The sequence below is a fragment of the Acinonyx jubatus genome, chromosome B2, assembly GCF_027475565.1.
Source record: "Acinonyx jubatus isolate Ajub_Pintada_27869175 chromosome B2, VMU_Ajub_asm_v1.0, whole genome shotgun sequence".
Classification (NCBI taxonomy): domain Eukaryota; kingdom Metazoa; phylum Chordata; class Mammalia; order Carnivora; family Felidae; genus Acinonyx; species Acinonyx jubatus.
In genome coordinates, this window is record NC_069385.1 from 146347231 (window position 1) to 146370026 (window position 22796).

Here is a 22796-nt window from a genome sequence, read left to right on the forward strand (position 1 = left end):
ATAGCATAATTAATGAAAATATATTAAATTCACATACAAATTCATAAATTCAAATATACTGTGGTTTGTTCATCTTCAGTTTGTCACTTCTTTACATAAGATGGGCTTTTTTTTTTTAATCAAGCACACAAATAAAAATATTTTAAAGTGGCATTTGAATCAATCATGCTGAAAAGTCCAAACACGATGTGTAAACTACCAACCTGCCCTGTTATCAGAATAGAACAGAAGGAAACCGGCCAGGATACTTTCGGAGTTTACGAAAGTAGTTTGGAAGGTCTGCTTCTACTCCTTCTGCACGGAGGAGGCCATTCTTCCAGGGTTGTGTTCACGGGGCCTGAAGGACAGAATATGGGAGCAAGTGGAAAGGCGGTGCCGGCTACTGGAGCCGGGGGGTGGGGGTGGGGGGGGCTACTGGAGCCGGGGGGGGTGGGGGTGGGGGGGGCTACTGGAGCGGGGGGTGGGGGGGGGGGGCTGCTGTGGGCTGAGGGAGGCCCTGAACATCTCACTTTGTTTCTGATGGCAGGATTAATGGCATTAAGTGTAAAGGCACCTCTGGTCTCTTCTATTAGACTGAGAGCAGGGGTGATGTCTGACTCCTCTCTGCTTCCCACAACGATGGAGTTTTGGAGTGGTGGCGGGTCCAGAGCCCACGGCCAAGAAAGAATTCTTGTAGACGTCTTTGGTGCCAAAAGGTGATTTCATTAAAGCACGGGGACAGGACAGAAAGAGCTGCGCTGGGGTCAGAAGGAGTGACTGATTAGGGAGGCCCCCAGAGGGACTGCGATGTGCTACAGAGGACTCCTAAAATACCAGAGGCCTTTCTGTTATCAAGCTAAGCTTGTCCCTTAGGACAGGAGGGGGTTCCTGGAGAAACGCTCTACTCCGGATTTGCCTCAACTATTTGCCAACGGGCTGCAGGTTACCAAAAAATGGAATTTTACCTGTCATTTCCCTCTTGCCTCTGTTCTCCGCAGCGCTGTGGAGGGAGGGTGACATTAGGGCTCCAGGAGAATGAGTGATTCCCTGAGAAATTGGAACTGAAGGAGAGGCTCACATGCAGGGGCTCCCGTGTAGGAACAGGTCTGGTCTCAGGTTACCTGCTTCAGGTCACTAGGGTGCACCTGGCGAGAAGTTTCAGCCGCGCTAGTTAGTAAGGAAAGAGTTCCAAGCTAGATAATGAGAAAAGTAGGCAGCAGAACGGTGAGAAGAACATCACCGCTGGCTATTGAGTTAAAGTGGGGGGTTGGGGGTGGGGGCTGAGAGTACACGTTGATGTTTCTGTTTGTATAAAGAAGTTCCAGATGGCTGCACCCCAAACTGGTGAACGTACTTCTTTGTTATCGATGGGGGAGCTCGGCGGTCGAGGAGAACGGTGGGAGCAGGGCTCTTTCTTGTGTTCTTTATATAAGCAATTACTAAACCTTCGCAGCGGACGGATAGAAACCGGAAATAAAACAAAGCTCTAGCTGCATTACCCAAAATGGCCACAAGGTGCCGACAGAGTCCAACGCTCTTCCCGGGCGCGGGCAGGGGTGGTTGGGGGAGGGGCGGGAGGAGGCGACCTGGCCGGGAGGCCCTTCCCGCTTGCCGACCCCTCTGCCTGTTCCTGCGGTTCAGTCGCTGGAGTCGCTCTCTGTGTCACCCTTTGTCCCAAAGAGAAATAGCTTCGTTAACCGGGCTGACTTCTTACAAAAGTCGGGGAGGCAGGCAGGGAAGGGACTGAGGTGGGATGGAAGCTACACAAGTCCTCGTCAGTTACAGAGTCTCGCCCACAGGGTGTCACTCTCTGCGCCTACATTGGGCGGAAGGGGGACAGTGTAAAGAAACCACGTATTACGTCAATCATGAATATTGTCACAAAAGTCCCAACAGATGCAGAATTGAACAAAACACAAGATCTTCGCACCTAAATTTAGAAGTGATGATCTGTAACATCATCCAATATCTAGTTGCTTAAAAAGAAAACCCCTCAATTGCCTCAAATACTTTTTTACAATAATTTATTTTAACTGAAGTAGGATTCGATTGGTTGCTATGTCTCTCAAATCTATTTTAAAGCGTAACCCTTCACCAAATGTCCAAATTAGCCGAGTTCGCTCTCTGGAAAAGGGTTGAGAAACAATCTGGGTGATGGCAATTCTCTCTGCTCATGGATTGTCATTGCTTGTAGACATTTCTATGAAAAGTGCTGGGGAGAAAAGTTATTTGATAAGAAGAAATACTGACGTTTTCGTGTGAAAAGTTAACATCTTTCCCAAATGTCCATCGACTGATGAATGGATGAAGAGGGTATGGTATATATACACAATGGAGTATTACTCGGCCATCAAAAAGAATGAAAGCTTGCCATTTGCAATGACATGGATGGAACTAGAGTGTGTTATGCTAAGTGAAATAAGTCAGAGAAAGACAAATATCCTATGTGTTCACTCACATGTGGAATTTAAGAAACAAAATAAATTAACATATGGAAAGCGGGGAAAAAAAAGAAAAAAGAGGGAAACAAACCTTAAGAGACCCTTAAAGATCTAGAACAAACTGAGGGTGGGGGATGGGCTGGATGGGTGATGGGTATCAGGAGGGCACCTGTTGTGATGAGCACTGGGTACTGTATGCAATTGATGAGTCACTGAATCCTGCTCCTGAAACCAATGTTGCGCTGCATGTTAACTAACTAGAATTTAAATAAAAATCTGAGAAGAAAAAAAGTTAAATCCTTAAGTTTATAATTGAAACGCCTCTGAAAATCGTAGTTTTTTAACACAATAAACAAATTTGTTTTCTATGTCCATAGATAAAATGGGAAAAGGTATCTTAACGCTTCTATTATGCTCACTTAGGAACTAGAAGGAAAGAGAGAAGAAAAGAAGGTCTGAAGCTAAAAATCTGACCTCAGGTGAGATCGAGGTCAGATTTCAGCAGACTTTTCAACCCCTTTTTCATTTTAAGTTGACATTCACTAATATTTTCTCCTTCCCAAATTAAGGAAGAAAGAGCCTAGAAGTGTGGATGTTGCAAAATAGCTTAAGAGAAAGTGCCTCCTCTAAGGGGGTATAATGTAATACTCTTTTCTTCGTGGTTAGTACTTTTGTTTCCTGTTTAAGAAGTCCTTCTCTATAGTAGATCATATTTTCCTAGCTGATCTTCTAAAAGAAGATTTACACTTAGGGGGTCTTCCTACAATCACCCATAACCAACTGCACTCATCAATTTTTTTTGAGCAGCCTATCGTTTCCTCACTAACGTGAAATTTCAACAAAAAATTAGATGCGATCCTTGGCTTTCCATCTAATTCAGTTGGCAAATGTGTTCATCTCTGTGCATTGCCACCCAGTATCAGCTCTTTTATCACTACATCAGGTTCTACCTCTCATCGAGAGCTTCTTGGGTTTGTTTCTGTTTTCTGATTTGTTCTTACCATTTTGCTCTTTAAATAAATGTTAGGATTAGCTTCCAAATTCCAAAACCGACATTAGGATTTTGACGGGAATTAGAAGACCTGACATCTTTAATATTTCGTGCCCATGAATGTATTATATCTCTTCATTTAATGCCTTTAAATAAGGGTCTGATATCATTGGATTTCTTCTTGAGCCATTATATTTACAGCAGCTATTATATGGTTCTATTACATATATTTAGTAATGTGCGAAAAAGTTTGTGGTTACATAGAAATTCAATTAATTCGTGTAAATTGAGAAGTAAACCTTGGCCGACGACCAAAATACACTCTTTTCCGCATATTGCTTTTCCATGACAGCGGCGATGTTCTCGTTTTGCATGTCTCAGTCATATCCTAAGAGCAGAGGCAGAATCAGTTCAGTTACAGAAAATAGCTCGTAATCCCGAATCCACTGTTCTTCTGGTTCCACGGTGAGGCCATATGTATACTGTGTCACCTGTAGAGTCATGTGGCACCAAGACACCCTGAATAAAACAGTAAAGGAGAAGGAAAGAAACACCAGAGATTAGGTTAAGTAGCCAACTACACACGTGAAATCTCACAGGAGGAAACCGGTAGACAGCACAATTTTTTTTTTCAGCTCGGTTATCTGAAAACCGTTTCACCAAGTGACCCATTCGTAAGAATTATTAAAACTTTATTTGTGTACTTATGAATATTGTAGTAACTTAGATCAGTGTAGTTTAACTTGTACTTGAAGGTTTCTGAGACTAAGTCAACTGGCTTTCATTGTATCTTTTTTATGACGGCCTTTTAAAGAACACTCCAACGTTCTCTGTTCCAGGTGCCTGCCTGTCCCTCCTAAAAACAGAGGGTGTGGGAGGGAAGAAGGAAAACAAAAACTTATACAAGATTGAGAAACAGAGGAATCCGAAAGCCCAAAGTCCTCAAGACTTCCCACATGTCTCTCTCATTCTCTTTTTTTAAATTTTTTTAAATGTTTATTTTTTGGAGAGAGAGAGAAACAGAGCGCAAGCAGGGGAGGGGCAGAGAGAGAGGGAGGGAGACACAGAATCCAAAGCAGGCTCCAGGCTCTGAGCCGTCAGCACAGAGCCCGACGCAGGCCTCGAATCCACAAACCATGAGATCATGACCCGAGCCAAAGTCGGATGCTTAACCAACTGAGCCACCCAGGTGCCCCCTTCCCATATGTCTCTTAAGCCAGTCCGTGAATCTAATTAAAATTGTTTTAACTTTATATCAGAAATGGCTCATTTTTTGTAAATCAATAAAATTTAACAGTGTGAGCTCAGTCTCCGCTGGCAGACATATTCCTCCTTTGAGTACTAAAGCTTTTAAGAACAAAAAAACCGAAAATCCAATGAACGCAACAGAGAGAGCCCTGAGATGCAAGGATGGAAAGTGGGTGTTTTTTGAGCTGGTGATTAACCCTAAGAGCAGAGGGACTACCCCCTTTCTGTCTCTTTGTTCTTTGGCCAATGTGTTTTGGCAATGGCAGAAATTATGCCTATTTGTCACTCTTCGGTACCTATACATTATCCAGTTGAATGGGACTCCGATAACTTGCCAAACTCCTAGATGCCACTTTAACAGAGTCTCCCAGTAATTGGTAAGGCTGTGCTCATGAAGGATGTGGTGTCCATGAAGACTGGTGAGTCCCAAGCCATCTTCTCATTGCCTTACCCTTTTTCTAAAATGACCTGAATGCTGTGAGATAGAGGCACAAAGTATTCAGGAAGTTCATGGATAATCCTGCCAGCGACGGCATGAGAGAAGGTGAAACACACCAGATCTAGAGTAAGTGTCTGTGTCAGTGAAGTCCAATAGCTGCCTCATCCATGACAACATGGATCCAAGAAGAGCGGTCCCGGCATATGGGACACTTAGCAGCGCCAGGATCCAGGTCAACTCTGGTGAGCTAAGTCTATACCAAAGAGCTTGTGGGTAACCTCCAGCAGCATCACCCCGGCCACCTTGCTTGGGCAGTAGGAAGGGTGTTGAGAAAAAGAAACTTTGTGACGTGCACATGGTGGCTGTCGTATGCCTGAGTACCGATAGCCTCCTCGGAAGGACACACCTGTTTGTTCGCATCCACAAGGGCCAACGTCATTCTTACACTCTGGGACCATTCTGAGTTCATCCATATCACTCGTCCCCCAAACTTGTCCACAAACCTCCACTTTTGTCCTCTTCAAACCCTTGCCCAGCCAGACACACATGCATCGGTTTAGCTCGATATCTTAGATCATTTCTCTTTCCAGAAAAACTAAACAATGAGATGCCATTCTCCTCTCTTTTCTGTTGTCTTTCATGGGTACTTTTGAGGGGGACGTTGTTATTACTCGTTCTAATACTGCCCTTGTGACTGGTGTCAGCAGTGGTATTAGCTCAAATATGTTGAAGGCTTACTATATGCAACACATTGTTAACACAGTAATTCACAAGGGGCTCCTGGGTGGCTCAGTTGGTTAAGCATCCGACTTTGGCTCGGGTCATGATCTCACGGTTTGTGGGTTCGAGCCCCACGTCGGGCTCTGTGCTGACGGCTCAGAGCCTGGAGCCTGCTTCGGATTCTGTGTCTCCATCTCTCGGCCTCTCCCCTGCTCATGCTCTGTGTCTCTCTGTCTCTCAATAATAAATAAAGGGCAAAAAAAAATAAACTTTTTTTGAAGATATTAATTCACGAGAAGCACTACCAAATCCCCCTTTGGAAATGAGGAAGAAAGTGACAGAAATTAAAGTCATGTGTAAATGCAAATTTCAAGTGGCAGGGCCTAGTTTCAAACCTAGGTAGTGTTTCTCAATCAGGTGTTGATAGGAAAAGTCCTCATGCTATTGAAAAATAGCAAAAAGCATAACTATGTTTCAGAAGTAGAAATAACTGGGGTGTGAGCTACTTGCTCTCAAAATTAGTTTCCTCCTTCAGCACTTGCTCAGGCCGAGCCTTGCGTGTATCACTTCCTCCTGCCGATCAAGTACCGATGTATACGTCATAGTTTTGTCGATCTGATGGTGTACAAGTAATAGCAGGAGAACAAACAACGTGTTCTTCTGGTGTCCCGATGTCAAATAAATAGTATCGTTTCCACAGTGAGGGTGAAGCGATACATTTGCAAAGACTGGAGAAAATACTAGTAATGTGCAAAACAAATGCTTCAGGCATGCCAAACAGCGTTCTTGAAATTCAAAAATTCCGTTCTAGACTTATGGGCAGAAGGCATAGGCCTTCATGGAATGCAGACTCTAAACAGGGTTGCATATCCAACATTTGGGGACAATATCAGGAAAAGTGGTTCTTCGAAATTAAAGCTTAGCATAAGTCGTTCCAATCAATAGTTTGGAAATATGGTTATTATGAACTGGGTATTTGCCATGTATCATCAAAACTTGAAAATAAAATTGACAAAAGTTATAATGGAATGAGCTTTAACATACCAAAGATAGAGTTGAAGAACAGATATCCGCATAGGTATCTAATTATAGGGTCATGCATCTTTCAATGGACTTTGTCAGCGTGTCTCTATTAACCCCCTGGGGAATGGGTGTCTTGATTTCCACAACCGATGTAGATTAGCTTACAAAGAAATATGTGCACGGTAGAAACATGAAATATCATTTGATATAGTATAGCTTGAAAAAAGATTTCTTACAAACAGCCGGTTCATCTAACACAATGTTCAAGGCATCATTGTGGTTTATGATCTCTGGGGAAGATGGGCCAAATAGCCGTAAGTATTTGAGCAACAAATGTGTGTATTTTGGGATAAGATATACCACCATGTACAATGTACACTTTTGTAAATGACATACTGTATTAGGTTAGCTTTGAACCAATTCTTCTGAAGCTGGTTAGAAGTAGGTTAAAGTGATAACAGTTTAGGGGAGCCTGAGTGGCTCCCTCAGTTAAGCGTGTGACTTTGGCTCCAGTCACAACTCAAGCCCCGCAACAGGCTCTGTGGTGACAGCTCGGAGCCTGGAACCTGCTTCGGATTCTGTGTCTCCCTCTCTCCCTGCCCCTCTCCCACTTGTGCTCAGTCTCTCTCAAAAATAAATAAACATAAATAAATAAATACATAAATACATATAAATACATAAATAAAGTGTAACAGTTTTTCAAGCAAAAGATTAAACTCTTGCCTTATTTATAAGGGGACCCCATCCAGTTGCAAATAACTCCACAGATGAAAATTTGATTTATTTTCCTGATTTGTGTATGGCTTAAGCAGTTTAATTTTCTGAGTAATAGGGTAAATTGGCTGGTTATCTTTTCAACTTTGTTGTTTCCAAAAAAAAACTTAGTTTTCACAAAGTTTCATCTGGGAATGGACTATTGCCTACGACTCATCCTCTGTCCCAATCCCTCTGCTTTTTCCACGAATTCGGGCTTTGTATTCTCATTTCTGTATCCTATAGGACAAACAACAAGAACAAAAAGCATTTAGCTTGAACATTATCATCTGATTATTGGATTAATGGAGAGGATCAGGGGGCTCATATGACAGAAGAAGTGACAAAAATTATGTTGTTTCCAGGTACTCGGTTATCATTAGTGTGGGGTGGAGATGAAGGCAAGAACTCTCTTTTCTTCCTTCTTTATTTTTCCTGTCTTGACTGCACATTTTCTGTGGAGAAACATACAGCAAACCACTTAGTAGCAATTCAAATAGATCTGCATGAGGAACTAACTATACGGAGGCAGTTCCCAAATGCTAGACAAGGAAAGGGAATTTCGGAGAGCAGGCCAGATTGACGTGGGCACTGAACCAGGAGTAGGATTCGAGTCAACAAAGGAGAAGCCTATAGTTGACATTGGATCTAACAAAACATTGTTTTAAACATTATCGCTGTGTTAAATTTAGATCCGTTTTAGATAAATTGGGTAATTTATTTATATCAATTAAATGCATTTAAAATTACTACCTAAACCCCAAACCAGCCGGACTGGAGGCTTCCAAATGCTTTACAGATCATGGCTGTTTAGCTAAGAGACACAAGATATTGAAGAATTATAATCTAGAGACACATTGTTGGCTGCCTGGTTCTTATTTGTGGCACCCTAACCGACGTGCTTTTTCCTTACTGGTTCCCAACAATGTCAAACAGCAGCTTTAAGCGCCAACCAAAAGAACTTTAAAAGAAAAACTGATTCTCGTTTTACAGGAGTCTGGGATGGATGCTATCAAGCTTCTTTGCCTTCACCGAACCCCCAAATAGCCCTGTCTCGTCATGGTAACATTTTCCATTATATGGGTATATGGCAGAAGGAAACCGGCAGCCTAATTGGAAATACAGCATTGGTACTTCTCAGCCTGAAAACATCTTCCAGATTCCTCTCTCCAACGAAAATTCCAAGAGGAAACACTACACCTCACTCCTGGCAAGTTTAGAAAGCTTAAGAGGATGAAAACAGGATAGACAGCCGGAGAATATTTACTCTAGGTGCCTGAGTGTGCTGGGCTGGGGGGGGGGGGGGGGGGGGTCAGATGCCAGAACCAATCAGGGCGCAGAGAAGAAGGGCGGCAAATTCAAACTGTAGGCGCAACCCCCGAAACCTGGGCACGAGTCCAGCTCTGTTCTCAAAGGGTGACTGGGGAGTATTTGAATTTGCTTCCAGCTTATGTTTTCTCTTCCACCGTTTACTTAATTCTAAAGGTTATTCGAACTGGTGACAGAGCCCTTTTGAAAGTAGCTAGCTCCTAAGTGAGGGACAAGCTCAGAGCCTTTGTTACTTTGCACAGGAGTCCCAGAGCTTGGCGAAGACCCAGTATTAGTTTTGCCGCTTAGTTACTGTAATAGGAAAAGCCGGGGATTGTTCAGACTACTGTAATGAGTCACAGGATCAGCACAGAATAAGTGGCAGCTCTCTCTTTGAGAATATGGGTGGCTCTTAAAAGAGCCGTTAGGGTTCAGTTTGCAGCCAACTCACTGTTCACTTGGCGCTGGTGTACTTGGTGACGGCCTTGGTGCCCTCCGACACGGCGTGCTTGGCCAGCTCCCCGGGCAGCAGCAGGCGCACGGCCGTCTGGATCTCCCGGGACGTGATGGTCGAGCGCTTGTTGTAATGCGCCAGGCGCGACGCCTCGCCCGCGATGCGCTCGAAGATGTCGTTGACGAACGAGTTCATGATGCCCATGGCCTTGGACGAGATGCCGGTGTCGGGGTGCACCTGCTTCAGCACCTTGTACACGTAGATGGAATAGCTCTCCTTGCGGCTGCGCTTGCGCTTCTTGCCATCCTTCTTCTGCGCCTTGGTCACCGCCTTCTTGGAGCCCTTTTTCGGGGCCGGGGCGGATTTGGCTGGTTCAGGCATAATTCAGAACAGATCAAGACTCCTAAAAGAAAAAACAAAAGAGAAACTAGGAGAAGGGCGTAATGCGCCCCTTTTATATAGAACCACATATGCAAATAAGGCGTAAATTAGAGTGCTGTGTCTGATAGGTGGCCGCTCAGGGCAACGTCACGAGTGAATTCTGCCCAATCGGAATACAAGGATCCCAAAGTTGCATTTCCATTGGTTAAGATGAAGCTGCAATGTTAACCAATGAAAACTTTTGTTTTTCAAGCCCAATAAGGGTTATAAAAACTGCTACCCCGGTCAGTTTCGTTTTGGCAGTTTATCACAGGGTAGCTTTTCTGAGCCGCAATGTCTGGACGCGGAAAGCAGGGCGGCAAGGCTCGCGCCAAGGCCAAGACGCGCTCGTCGCGGGCCGGGCTGCAGTTCCCGGTGGGCCGCGTGCACCGCCTGCTCCGCAAGGGCAACTACGCCGAGCGGGTGGGGGCCGGCGCGCCGGTGTACCTGGCGGCCGTGCTGGAGTACCTGACGGCCGAGATCCTGGAGCTGGCGGGCAACGCGGCCCGCGACAACAAGAAGACGCGCATCATCCCGCGCCACCTGCAGCTGGCCATCCGCAACGACGAGGAGCTCAACAAGCTGCTGGGCCGCGTGACCATCGCGCAGGGCGGCGTCCTGCCCAACATCCAGGCCGTGCTGCTGCCCAAGAAGACCGAGAGCCACCACAAGGCTAAGAGCAAGTAGTGACCTATATGATGGTTTACAGTAGCTCGAGTAAGTCGAGTCCAAACCCAAAGGCTCTTTTCAGGGCCACCTATCTTTTCTGGAAAAGAACTTAACATTTTTTTGACACTAAGGAAGGAAAGTGAGATGTAGGGAAATTGGGTCACTCTTCACTCTTCACGAACCTCCGTCCTGGGTTGAAAGCCAGACACCGTAGATTAAACCCTAACGTGCAAAGCGGGGTAGATTTCAGCCCATGGCGGTGATTGGGGATAGACTTTCGGTTCCTTCATTGTTTACGTAGCTTTTCGGGTAATGAAATTTGGCGCAAAAAAAGTTGCCCTCCCTGACTTGGGCGGACGGCGCAGCGAGCAGCCGGCCACCGGCAAGCCGCACCGCTACCGGCCCGGCACGGTGGCCCTGCGCGAGATCCGCCGCTACCAGAAGTCCACCGAGCTGCTGATCCGCAAGCTGCCGTTCCAGCGGCTGGTGCGCGAGATCGCGCAGGACTTCAAGGCCGACCTGCGCTTCCAGAGCTCGGCCGTGATGGCGCTGCAGGAGGCGTGCGAGGCCTACCTGGTGGGGCTCTTCGAGGACACCAACCTGTGTGCCATCCGCGCCAAGCGCGTCACCGTCATGCCCAAAGGACATGCAGTTCGCCTACAGGTGAACGGAGAGCTTCAGGGCCCGATTGTCGTGCGCCATCCCAAGGCTGGCCGCCACGTCCAGTCTTCCTAACAGTACCTAAGTTTTGAGACACTGCCCTCGCCAGTCCCCTCCGTGTTGGCAAATGAATGAAATACTGGGATTACGCTGGTAGGTAGGACACCGTTCTGGAGCCCGAGAAATGTTTCTCCCGTTTGGGAGGAGCCTAAAATCGTCAGTGCCCTTGGTTGCTTCCGGGTAGTTGTTTCTGTCCCACTTTAAGTCAGTTCCCACAACTATTGCCATTGAAATGTAAAGTGTAGTTAATCGCACAGGCTGTTCCGCCTTACAGGCTTCAAGGTCCATGTAGAGTAAGGAAAATCCTATAAATAGAGGATTGTATGGTTTGACCAAGGAATGCTTCTGAATGGAGAGATGGAGTGTGCTGTGGCTCCCGACGACCCAGGTCTCTCCGCCCAGCTGACCGGTTAGGTGTGGAAGGAGGTTGATTGATGTGACTTACTTTTGTTGCTGTTGTCACCAAATAAGGAAAGTTCTGCCAATGGTTTTGATTGCCCAGGGCACAATCTTGCCTCCTACTTTCTGTGCACTGGACCCCTGTCACGGATGTCATCTCAAAAACGGGGAGAAAAACGTTCTTCGCTTTTTTTCTTGAATGTCACGGACGACGTTGGCTGCCTGATGACATTTATGGAAATTCTGCTTAGGATAATATTTCAAGGGTATAAAATGCAAACATTGCAAAAAAATGTTTATTCCACTTCTTATCCAAATTTTAAAAAGTAATAAATTTGGTAGGAGGGATCAGTGTGTTTATATAGTTAGCACATTCCATAATGCAGTCTTTTGGAGATATCTGTGATTTCCAGTGGGTGACAAAGTCACAGGTACTGAAATTGATGGCCCAATATCGTCATAAAGGGAAATGCTAAAGTTTAGTCAGGCGAACTATATTTTTCCCCATCTCAACTCACAGGCTTCCTCCCCCTTATCAGCACCACCACCCCATCCACAGGCTCCTGATTTTTTTTTCCTTGGAGGTATTGTGGCGTATATGGACTCCAGGTTAAAACCACTTGCTCTCAAATTTGGTTGACCTACCCGTTATTTTTCAACCCGATAAAATTGGGGGGTGATGGTGGTGGGGTGGTTCGGAACTGACGGCCAAGAAAGAATTCTTGAAGACGTCTTTGGTGCAAAAACGTGTTTTTCTTAAAGCACAGGGACAGGACCCGTGGGCAGGAAGAGCTGTATGGGGTCGTGACGGGTAGCTCATTATATATCCTCAGGTTGGGAGGGGGTCAGGGATAGAGTAAGTCTCTAGGGTATTTTGGAAGCAAGGTTTCCGGGGCCTTGAGGGGCTGGTGTTGCGAGGAAAACACCATTTATCAACGTTTTAACACTCGAAGTCTATTAATATCTCATATTAATATTCACACCCTTCAGTTGTTTCTATTTCTTGTACTTAAAATATAATTACTGCGAATCCCAGTGTAACTATGACTTCTTGGAATCAAAATAAATGCTGACAACTTATTTAACAATGACGGGCACTCAAATGCACACTCCCCATAGTAAAATATTTTTGACTTTTGATGGGATTTTTAGAAGCTGGGTGACCCAAATGATTTTATTCATTATTCAGTTGTTCTGTCTTTAACTATGTCTTCTAATTATAGGCCAAGAAAAATAATTTATCCTCTATGCTTTTGAATGTTTGGCTGAGACCCCTGCAATTAGAAGACAGTTTTCCCAAGGAAAAAAACACACAGAAATTTATTAACATTGTTAAACAACAAAAATTCAAGTGACTAAAGGTCAAATTGGCTTTTTTTCAATGATTCCTGGAGCAGGCAGCGTCCCATCTAGCAACAGAGAGGAGTTCTGCTGCGCTATAGAAAATGAAAGGCTTTTCAAGGTGGGAAAGCAGCAGAAAAAGGAAATTATTAGCAAAGAGTGCATTGTTTCAGTCAAGGTCATCCTCCTAAAGGGATTGGCTGGGCCTACTGGTGGATTATCTCCCCAGCACAGACTAGGTTAATTGCTCCTTGAGTGGCTAAAGGTTCCATTCCCAGGGTGGGAAACCGATCGGATTAGGCGTTCAGGCTTGGTTTGCTGCCGTGGGGTTTCGCACACGTGACTCCCATCTGGGGTTTACTGTCTCTGTGACATGTACCTCGTGTGTACACAGGAGATAACACTGGGGAAGATGAACTCCAGAGGTGCCTCAGAAGTACGGCTTAAGTACCGTCTACCGCTTGTCGGGAAGCAAGAATTCCTGTCCCCTTCAAGGGTCCTTCTAGCTGGACTAAGAATCTCATTGACGTGAGAAAAATTAATAGGAGAAAATCAAATTAACAGCATACATATGGGGAATCCACACTGACATGGAAATTCCAAAGACAGCCAGGCCAAACAAGGCATGTATGTCATCCTGAACTAAGAAGGGGGCAGAGGTCTGGGACTAGGAAGGGAAGGAATGCATTCACAGGGCCATAGGAGCATGCTAATTCCATGTTTGTCCTGCCATATGGATGGGTCACTCAGATCAACTTTATCGCCGCCAATAACCCTATTCTGGGAAAGACCCCCAATTCAGGTTGTTCTATGTAGTTAGTACCAAGAGTTTCTCTGAGCCCGTGGGGTCTTCACTGCCTTCAGCTCAGAATAATCTTCATGCCCAGTGGCGCATCTTGGAGTGGCCTGCCCTTGGCCCCCATGAGCCGAAGACAAAAGGTGAGGGGAAGTCAGTTATGGGAAGGTCACCAGGAGAACAAGAATGAAGTCCGTCAGGCAGATTTAAGTTGCTGCCTTCTCCATTGATAAGGGCCGAATGCTGTCTACTGGTGTGGCCAGGCGAACTGGGGAGACCCTGAGCCCTAAGACCTCGACCAAGCCCAGATCAAAGATGTCACCGAAGGCTCTTGGTCGCCTCATGAGAAAAAATGCAAGGGCAGACACAACACAGTGGATGAGAGGTACACTCGAGATGTGAGAGCCAGTGAGCTCAAGGGAGAGAGAGAGCACGTGTGAACCAGGGTTGAGGTTTCTATCAGTTATTGACAGTTGTTAACAAGGAGGAGGAATATTGATTACCTGGGGGTGGGGATTTCTTGAAAGCAGGGTTTTGGGCCTTTTCCTCCTCACTTGCTGGGGGGCTTCCTGTCCTGGCGCCGCCATCTTGGGCCCCTCCAGTGTGCTGGGGCTTTCAGGGGAGTGTGGCCAGACCGGCCTCTGACCCACCCTGCAGCTGGGCATGGCCTCCTCCGCCCTGGCCTCCAGGCATCCTCTTAGAGCCTACCTAACTGCCTGCTGTGACACTGGAATTAACCTTTCCCCTTCCTGGTAGAAAGGGAAGGAGAGACATCTTGATAAATCTACTTCCTGTTTTTAGAGATAGAAGGGAAAAACCAAGAGCTTTTCTGGTCTCTGCTTTATCTCAAATGCCTTCAGCTGAAAATAAACCTTATGCCAGAGTGGAATATTCTGGGGTGGCCTATTCTGCCACCTTTCAATACCTAATGCTAATATTTTGTTGGTATTTGTTAGTACAGAATTAGGTCAGTATTAATAAAAAAAAAACCTGAGGAGCGCCTGGGTGGCTCAGTTGGTTAAGCATCTGACTCTGGCTCAGGTCATGATCATGATCTCACAGTTTGTGAGTTTGAGTCCCACGTCAGACCCGGCACTGTCAGCTCAGAGCTTGGAGCCTGCTTCAGATTCGGGGTCTCCCTGTCTCTGCCCGTCTCCCACTCACGCTGTCTCTCCCTGTCTGAAAAATAATAACAAAAAGGTTTTTTTTTTTTAATTAAAAAAAACTTTAAATCTGCATTGTATTTCTAAGTAATACACAGAGAACGTGTCTAAAAATTTTAAGGCAAACTAAAGCTGTCTCTTTACAATACTTCTCAGTATTGTATCTTAACTCCATCACAGGATACTATGCCCCTCGGGTCTTTTGCCTAAATTAAGACACACACTGGAAAAAAGAGCTTAAGGAAAACGTGGGACAAACGTCAGTACGAGCAGGTGAGCAGTAAAGGTCAGGTCTTGGGGCCTCGCTGGCCCCAAGTGACATTGTCACTTTCCTCCAGTACTGCACCACTTACCTGCTGAGTTTTCATCTGGTAAGGAATGAGAAGACCAAATTCTCTGTCAAAAATTTGGTTAAGATGAACCTTTATGGATTTGTCCCGAATATTTGGTCAAGTGCACAAAGACATATATATTCAAGGTGATTGCAACATTGTTTTAGTACCAAATTTCATCAAACCTAAAACACTCACTGTTGTAAGTTAAATAGCCCATTATGTGCCAATAACCTGTTAAAAAGCAAAATTCAACCAAATAAGTCTGAAGATCTAATTGGCTTCGTTAAATGAAGATTCGTGAATTGGGCAGCATCTGAGGAACTGTATAAAATGGAAAGTTTTTATAGGAAGAAGGGTGGGGCAAGAAAGTTATAAACAAAAGAAAAGAAAAGATTGTTTCTGGCCAGAGCATCTTCCCTTAAGGGTAAAGTCAGGGGGTCTGATTATGCCGATTGATTACCTCACCTTCCTTTGGAGGATGAACAGGCCGCTGAGACAGATTATACCTCTTTGGTGCTTATCACAAATTAATTCATGTTAATTTTAGCCATTCTGACAGGTACGTTTGGGAAAGTATTCTAAGAAGATGATGCAAATACCCAAGGCAGTCACATACACGAAATGTTTAAGCAAGATCAAAAAAGGATAAGGAATTTAAAGATCAAGTCTATCAAGAATGTTTAAGGACGATCAAGAGCAGAGGGGCCAAGGGGTGAAAGCGAGTTCACAGAGTGGTCAGAGGTCACAGGCAGAGGTCACGGGCAGAGGTCAGATCACGCCAAGCTGAGTTGTATAAACCATCCGAAATTACCATTCGAAGCTTCAAACGTGGGAGTAGCACAACCCGACCTACATTTTTTCCGGAAGTTCACTCACACAAGTGTATTGTGAATACAAAGTTCAGAAGTAAGGCTAGAAGTTGGGAAACCATTGCTGTAGCCTGCTTGAGAGATTTGGCCCAAAGGAAACAGTACAGAGTCATTAGGCATAGGATGTATTTGGCAAGTGTAACTAACTGAGTTTGCTGCCGAGGTTCGTTATGCACATTAAAGTACGTGTCTTTTCCATTAAAATTCTCTTGTTATGTACCAGTCTTCCTTCCTGGTACTTACGAACGAAGATTTCCTTTAAAAATGTAAATATCTCTCACAATAAAGTAACTTCTATTTTCAGATATTCTCCTGTATCTGCTGTTTCGCAAAAATAATCAATTCAGAATAATCCTTACGAGAAAGAGGCACACTCAGCTACCCTTCAGCTGTGAAAGGTACAGGGAAAATACCTTGATTTGAATGAAGTTTATCTTGATCTATAAAAGTCAGTGAATATGAGAAAACGGCCCAAATGGCATTATATTTTCATGAACTAATACACTGTAGGTTTATAGAAAAATAAATACCTTCCGCTATCACTTTCAGAAATTTTAAAGAGCCTGACCAACTTTCCAGATCGCTGCCCACTGCCAACTTTAACAGGATGTGTTGCTAGGCAAAAATCCATGAAGTCAAAGAGGGAGGCTGCAGGTTGGTGGGAATTTTACTGATTCTTAAAGTAGAGAAAGTAGGGTCTGTAAAATGTATTCCAATGAACTCATGTTGGAGAAATACAATTAAAAGCAAAAGGAGCGGGGCGCTGGGGGGCTCAGTCGGTTAAGCATTCTTGATTTCCACTCAGGTCATCATCTCATGGTTCTCACATCTCTCTCAGCGCTGACAGCATGGAACCTGCTTGGGATTCTTGTTCTCTGTCTTTCTCTCTCTCCCTGACCCTATCTTCCGGCTCTCGCTTTCTAATTAAATAAATAAATAAATAAAGGAATAAATAAATAAATTTAAAAGGAAGGAAAAGAAAACAATCTTTTTATTCAACACACATTAAGCCAGAATACTATGCTCATCATAGGTAATCTCCTAAAGAGACTGCAAAGGCACAGAGAAACCTTACTTTTTTAGTGAGATTTAGTAGCTAAGTGGGTACATCCCTTTACACTAGATAGGTTTTGCAGTGTGGACGCAGGTAACAGCTGAACTTGGGTCCCTTTCCTTCTCAAGAAGCTGGCAAGTAGAGGACTGTTTCCCCTGATGATTACCTTTCAAAGAGAGTAAGATCCTTGAGGAAAGTCCCTGAGTTAAGGGGCCAGCAAAAGACTTATTTAGCCATAAAAAGGCAAGAAATTCTGAAACAGAAAAAGGAAAATAGAAGGACCCTCAGGGAGAATTAAGCCTCTTATTTCCTATTTGCATTTGCCCTTGAACTAACCTATGCTATCCGTCCCTTTATAAAATATATAGAATATACCCCCCCTGGTTGAATGGGTTTTGTTTCTTCAAGTGTTGGGCAGGTGTTCTTTCATTGCCACATAAACGCAGAAAAGAAATTTAAATATCTTAATGACATTTTAAAATTACGTGTATTTCTTTTATAAAATTTAAATGGAATACTTTGGAAATACTGTAATGCAACATATGCTAAAAGTAATTCATTGATATAAAGGGTAGCAATAAAATCATTGGATAGCAAGGGGATTACATGCTAATGCTGAAAAAAGTGTTAAAATTGCGCAGAATTTAAGCAATAGTAAAGTTGTATATATATTTTTTTCAGCTAAGTATATTTTCATAAAGATTTTCGTAGAAAGACCAAAGTGTACTTTTTTCCCCCTGCATTAGAATTGTTACTTGTTCACTAATGACAAATTAATTGCTCTTATAATTAATGAGAGCTTTTAAAAAATTTTCAAATGATATATTATCTAGGAAAAAAAAAAACCTCTACTGAGATACACGTAAAGACCTAGATGGATGGAGAGATTCAGTATTTTTCAGGTTAGGAAAACACAGTATTTACCATAATAAATGTATAGCGAAATGCTATTTTTCAATGTTACAAATATAACCTTCAGCACTGCCATTAGACTAATCAGAGGAACAGTGAAAACTCAAGAAATAATTTTAAGTGAAATATTCAATATATGAGCAACTAATTCCCTCGAATCGGTGGGGAAAATACTATGTTCTACTGGTTAGCTAGCTGGTTAACTTTTTAAAAGTTAATTCTCTATACAAGAAACCACGTCTGGATTATTACAGTTAAGATTATCTTAATGGCTCTCTTCATTATGAGTAAGATGTAGTAGGAGCTGCTGTTGAAACTGAAAACTGCTACACCTTTGCTGGAAGAGAATTTAGCAATACACCTGCAAGATCTTAAAATTCTCTGTTTTACTAGCACATCTTGTTCAACATCTAGGAAGTTAGCATTTGGAGCATTATTCCCCCCGTATAACCTCACAAAATGCACAGTCTTACACACATAGTTAGCAAATGCATGCATATTTGTAGAGACATAAACGGAGTATTTTCTTCCCTGTGCTCTTTAAAGTGTATCCTCTGCAGTGTTAAAGTTTCGTTGCTTAAGGAGGATGGGGTACGGAACACGCTACACGAGAACGAGGGGAAATCGCCCGACTCCTGGGTGTAAAGCGCTCCGAGAACAAAGGAGGCTCGGGTTTAGGTCCCTCCTCCAACCCAGGCGGACTTCCTGCCGCTGCCCTTCCGGTTCTCACTCCGGTCCGCAGAGGTTGCCTATAAAAGAGAGCTGCGCGCTCTGGCTGTAGTCTTCTGCTCTCAGACTTCCAGAAGATGTCAGGTCGCGGCAAGGGCGGGAAGGGCCTGGGCAAGGGGGGCGCCAAGCGCCACCGCAAGGTGCTGCGCGACAACATCCAGGGCATCACCAAGCCCGCCATCCGGCGGCTGGCCCGGCGCGGCGGCGTCAAGCGCATCTCCGGCCTCATCTACGAGGAGACCCGCGGGGTGCTCAAGGTGTTCCTGGAGAACGTGATCCGGGACGCCGTCACCTACACGGAGCACGCCAAGCGCAAGACGGTCACGGCCATGGACGTGGTGTACGCGCTCAAGCGCCAGGGCCGCACCCTCTACGGCTTCGGGGGCTAAACTTTTTTAAAGGTTCCCGTCGCTTACCAAAAAGGCCCTTTTTAGGGCCCCCAAGTTTTCGTTAAAAGAGCTTTAGTGCTTGTCTATAAACGGGTCTCGGTAGAGCCGTTTTTAAATGCGGCTTAATGGTTATTTCTTCCCGGGGAGTTCAACGTGGCCGGAGGATGGGAGTTGAGACCCAGCGGGACAGGACCTCCCCCCCCCCCCCCCGACCCCTGTTCACTGCGTGGTGGCATTGCACGGCATCTGGTTATTTTTGGATCATTAGCTTAGTCCAAAGATTTTGAGAAATCTGGAAGCGTCCGGCCTTTAGGGCCAGGCCCACACTAACCTAACCTAACACCGATCTTTCAAATACATTCCTTCATGTCCGATCGTGAAGAGGCCAAGCAAAGTAATGTTCCCCTTAACAGGAAACTTGTTTGCAGAGAGCTCTAGAAGAGAATCTATCTGTCCTCTTGCACTGTAGACCACATTCATGATTTATCCATTCCTTTCTCTGTTGGAAATTTAAATTGCTGTATTTCCCTCCATGACCTAGCACGGCAATGGGCATTGTACTCCGCTGTACGCCTTCTCTCCTTGCTTATCTAGGAGTGGGATTGCTCACCAAGAAGATCTGTGCATATTCAACTTGACAAGAAATGCGCAGTTTTTGCTTCTCAAGGTTGTAGTTGGGGCTACATTCCCATATTCCACAAGTACCGAGAGTTCCTGCTACCCCCCTCCCCCCCCCCCGCTCCGCCTGCAACATTTTGCTAACGGCAGACCAGATTTTTGCCTGTCCGCATTTGCTAAATTGTATCTCATGTATTTAAATTGCATTTCTCTGATCGTAACAAAGTTGTTTACTTTCTTACAAGATTTTTGGCTATTTTGGAGTCAGGTCTAATAATGTTGGGTTTATATTCTTAGGAGTTCTGGCAAGTGATGCCTGTTCGTACAGGAGTTATTTCCCTCGGTTCCTCAAAGAAATGCAGGCACAAGTGGACGAAAGGTAGGCTGCTCATGGCATTATTGGGCTTGGAGATGGAAACTTTTCTGAAATTACTGGCAACTGATCGTCCTACTCTCTTAGTAAGCCATGATTGATGGCCCGAATGCCTAAAATTTGCAAGCCATTATGAAAGACAAAAGGAAGAGTGAAAGAGAAGAAATCCTGCCTATAATTTGTTTCAATTTGTGGTAAATACCTTCCGTGGACTCTCTCGCGTAATCTTGATCGGTTTTATTATTCTCATTTTAAAATGGCAAAATAAAGGCACCGCCAGCCAAGTCAAATAACCAAGTCACAAATATATTCTATAACACGAACCTATAACGTTTTTAACCATTCTTCTCTGCTTAGCGCGGCTAGAGAAGCCATCACCAAGAGTCGGCTGTAGTCCTAGTCCCATGAGGAAGAAATGGCAGACGTGTATCAGGACAAGTACAGGGACAGCTCGTGACTATCCCAATCTGATCGTTATTCCGATCTCTTCTACAGTAGATCCGATTGTGGGCCTAAGAAAGTCACTTTTATCATCTCTATTCACACAGATTTCATGTTCTCTCTGGAGAGCGCATAATTCACAAAGTTCAGATCAATGCTCTCCTACAGATGGGCAAACAGATGCACAGACTTTACTCAAATCAGAGGCACGAGATTCCAACGGTTACTTATATGCCCTTATTTCCCCCCATTATACCACCTGTCCCTTCTCTCTCTGGCAGTATGACAAACCAGTAAGCTAGCCACATTATTGCGAGCCCTTGTATTCCATTTCTTTACTCAGGAGAAAAGGTAAGCTTATCTCTGCCTTGCATACCTCTCCCTCAGGGTGGTCTGGCACTGTCCTGGTCCCAAATGGGCCGGAGAGGCCAACTTTCTTCCCCCAAGCTGGATGAAAGCACTGCTCTACGAATCTAACGTCCCCTCCGGCACACAGCATCTTTCTAATTATATCGTACCGCCTAGGACATGCGATAACCCGAGGTAAAAGGCTGGCTTTGGAAGACCAGTGGGGACTGAATTTACCAATAAAAGCAGATTAGAACGCGTAACGGAGAAAAGTCACAAGACAGTAGGCTGTTAGGATCGACAGGAAGCCGCTCTTGCTCACAACCAAAGGACCCACATTCGCGCTACAGCCAGGAATCATTTTTAGTTCCACACAACACACGTATACAAACTTGTGTTACTCTCCCGTTAAGGGGCATACTAGAATGTTTGCTGCAAACCCGCAAGAGTCAACTCACAGCACATCCGGTTTCCTTCCTGCCAGAGGCGGTTGCGGGCACAGTAGGCATTACTCACGGCAATGGAATCCTCATGGTTGCCTCAAAGAAGCCGCCTGAACTTGAGCCTAGATTCTAAACATGTAGTTACAGCTCTGATATTGACAGGTTAGTGGCTCTTAAAAGAGCCTTTGGGTTAGATATTCTTACTTGGCAACTTTACTTCGCGCTGGTGTACTTGGTGACGGCCTTGGTGCCCTCCGACACGGCGTGCTTGGCCAGCTCCCCGGGCAGCAGCAGGCGCACGGCCGTCTGGATCTCCCGGGACGTGATGGTCGAGCGCTTGTTGTAATGCGCCAGGCGCGACGCCTCGCCCGCGATGCGCTCGAAGATGTCGTTGACGAACGAGTTCATGATGCCCATGGCCTTGGACGAGATGCCGGTGTCGGGGTGCACCTGCTTCAGCACCTTGTACACGTACACCGAGTAGCTCTCCTTGCGGCTGCGCTTGCGCTTCTTGCCGTCCTTCTTCTGCGCCTTGGTCACCGCCTTCTTGGAGCCCTTCTTCGGGGCCGGGGCGGACTTGGCTGGCTCAGGCATGGCCGAGAGAAGACCTGACGCGCTGAGAAGAGAAATGAAAACTATACTGCGGGCAAAGCGCAACTTGTCCTTTTTATGTAGAAGCCCTTATGCAAATAAGGTGCAAGTTACAGTCCTGGGTCTGATTGGTGACTAGTCAACTTGACGTCAGCAGTCAGTTCTGCCCAATCGCAACGCGAGACTCCCAAAGCTTCATTCTCATTGGATGAAATAAAGCCACCAGCTTAGCCAATGCAAAGTCTTCTTTTTCGCGCTCAATAGGGTTATAAAAAGTGCTGGCCTGGTGTTGGCTGTATCAGGTACACTGTGCATCTAGGGTCTTCATGTCTGGGCGCGGGAAGCAGGGCGGCAAGGCTCGCGCCAAGGCCAAGACGCGCTCGTCGCGGGCCGGGCTGCAGTTCCCGGTGGGCCGCGTGCACCGCCTGCTCCGCAAGGGCAACTACGCCGAGCGGGTGGGGGCCGGCGCGCCGGTGTACCTGGCGGCCGTGCTGGAGTACCTGACGGCCGAGATCCTGGAGCTGGCGGGCAACGCGGCCCGCGACAACAAGAAGACGCGCATCATCCCGCGCCACCTGCAGCTGGCCATCCGCAACGACGAGGAGCTCAACAAGCTGCTGGGCCGCGTGACCATCGCGCAGGGCGGCGTCCTGCCCAACATCCAGGCCGTGCTGCTGCCCAAGAAGACCGAGAGCCACCACAAGGCCAAATAAGGAGTAAGGTTAGGGAAGTTGCCAAACAAAGGCTCTTTTCAGAGCCACTTAAACTATCAAAGAGAAAGCTGGTGCACACTATCTGCTGCGTTTTTCGGTGACTGTTGTAAGGCCTCG

The 22796-nt window shown here is 45.4% G+C and overlaps 6 protein-coding genes across 6 annotated transcripts; 4 read left to right on the plus strand and 2 right to left on the minus strand.

The window, feature by feature from the left end:
* Positions 1-3529: 3529 nt before the first annotated feature.
* LOC106988080 (histone H2B type 1-J) lies at positions 3530-9787 on the minus strand. Its single transcript, XM_027040135.2, has 2 exons — positions 9354-9787; positions 3530-3930 (listed from the first exon to the last, which is right to left on the minus strand). Exon 1 carries the CDS (start codon positions 9735-9737, stop codon positions 9357-9359), a length of 381 nt encoding a protein of 126 aa, XP_026895936.2. The 5' UTR covers positions 9738-9787; the 3' UTR covers positions 3530-3930; positions 9354-9356.
* A 235-nt stretch (positions 9788-10022) lies between these two features.
* Positions 10023-10610, plus strand: LOC106988070 (histone H2A type 1-H-like). The gene has a single exon (XM_027040123.2). It carries the CDS (start codon positions 10071-10073, stop codon positions 10461-10463), a length of 393 nt encoding a protein of 130 aa, XP_026895924.1. The 5' UTR covers positions 10023-10070; the 3' UTR covers positions 10464-10610.
* Positions 10611-10757: 147 nt separating this feature from the next.
* On the plus strand, positions 10758-11959 carry LOC106988026 (uncharacterized). Its single transcript, XM_027040120.2, has one exon. It carries the CDS (start codon positions 10758-10760, stop codon positions 11178-11180), a length of 423 nt encoding a protein of 140 aa, XP_026895921.1. The 3' UTR covers positions 11181-11959.
* A 6846-nt stretch (positions 11960-18805) lies between these two features.
* On the plus strand, positions 18806-19206 carry LOC106988053 (histone H4). The gene has a single exon (XM_053223258.1). The coding sequence runs from the start codon at positions 18841-18843 to the stop codon at positions 19150-19152; it is 312 nt and encodes a 103-aa protein (XP_053079233.1). The 5' UTR covers positions 18806-18840; the 3' UTR covers positions 19153-19206.
* Positions 19207-21535: 2329 nt separating this feature from the next.
* Positions 21536-22023, minus strand: LOC106988064 (histone H2B type 1-K). Its single transcript, XM_027040139.2, has one exon. The coding sequence runs from the start codon at positions 21967-21969 to the stop codon at positions 21589-21591; it is 381 nt and encodes a 126-aa protein (XP_026895940.1). The 5' UTR covers positions 21970-22023; the 3' UTR covers positions 21536-21588.
* A 239-nt stretch (positions 22024-22262) lies between these two features.
* Positions 22263-22730, plus strand: LOC106988025 (histone H2A type 1-E-like). Its single transcript, XM_027040127.2, has one exon. The coding sequence runs from the start codon at positions 22293-22295 to the stop codon at positions 22677-22679; it is 387 nt and encodes a 128-aa protein (XP_026895928.1). The 5' UTR covers positions 22263-22292; the 3' UTR covers positions 22680-22730.
* The last annotated feature ends 66 nt before the right edge of the window (positions 22731-22796 follow it).

Coding starts and splice junctions, on each gene's coding strand:
- LOC106988026 (XM_027040120.2), top strand. CDS start 10,758: ATGAAATTTGGCGCAAAAAAAGTTGCCCTCCCTGACTTGGGCGGACGG.
- LOC106988053 (XM_053223258.1), top strand. CDS start 18,841: ATGTCAGGTCGCGGCAAGGGCGGGAAGGGCCTGGGCAAGGGGGGCGCC.
- LOC106988025 (XM_027040127.2), top strand. CDS start 22,293: ATGTCTGGGCGCGGGAAGCAGGGCGGCAAGGCTCGCGCCAAGGCCAAG.
- LOC106988070 (XM_027040123.2), top strand. CDS start 10,071: ATGTCTGGACGCGGAAAGCAGGGCGGCAAGGCTCGCGCCAAGGCCAAG.
- LOC106988064 (XM_027040139.2), bottom strand. CDS start 21,969: ATGCCTGAGCCAGCCAAGTCCGCCCCGGCCCCGAAGAAGGGCTCCAAG.
- LOC106988080 (XM_027040135.2), bottom strand. CDS start 9,737: ATGCCTGAACCAGCCAAATCCGCCCCGGCCCCGAAAAAGGGCTCCAAG.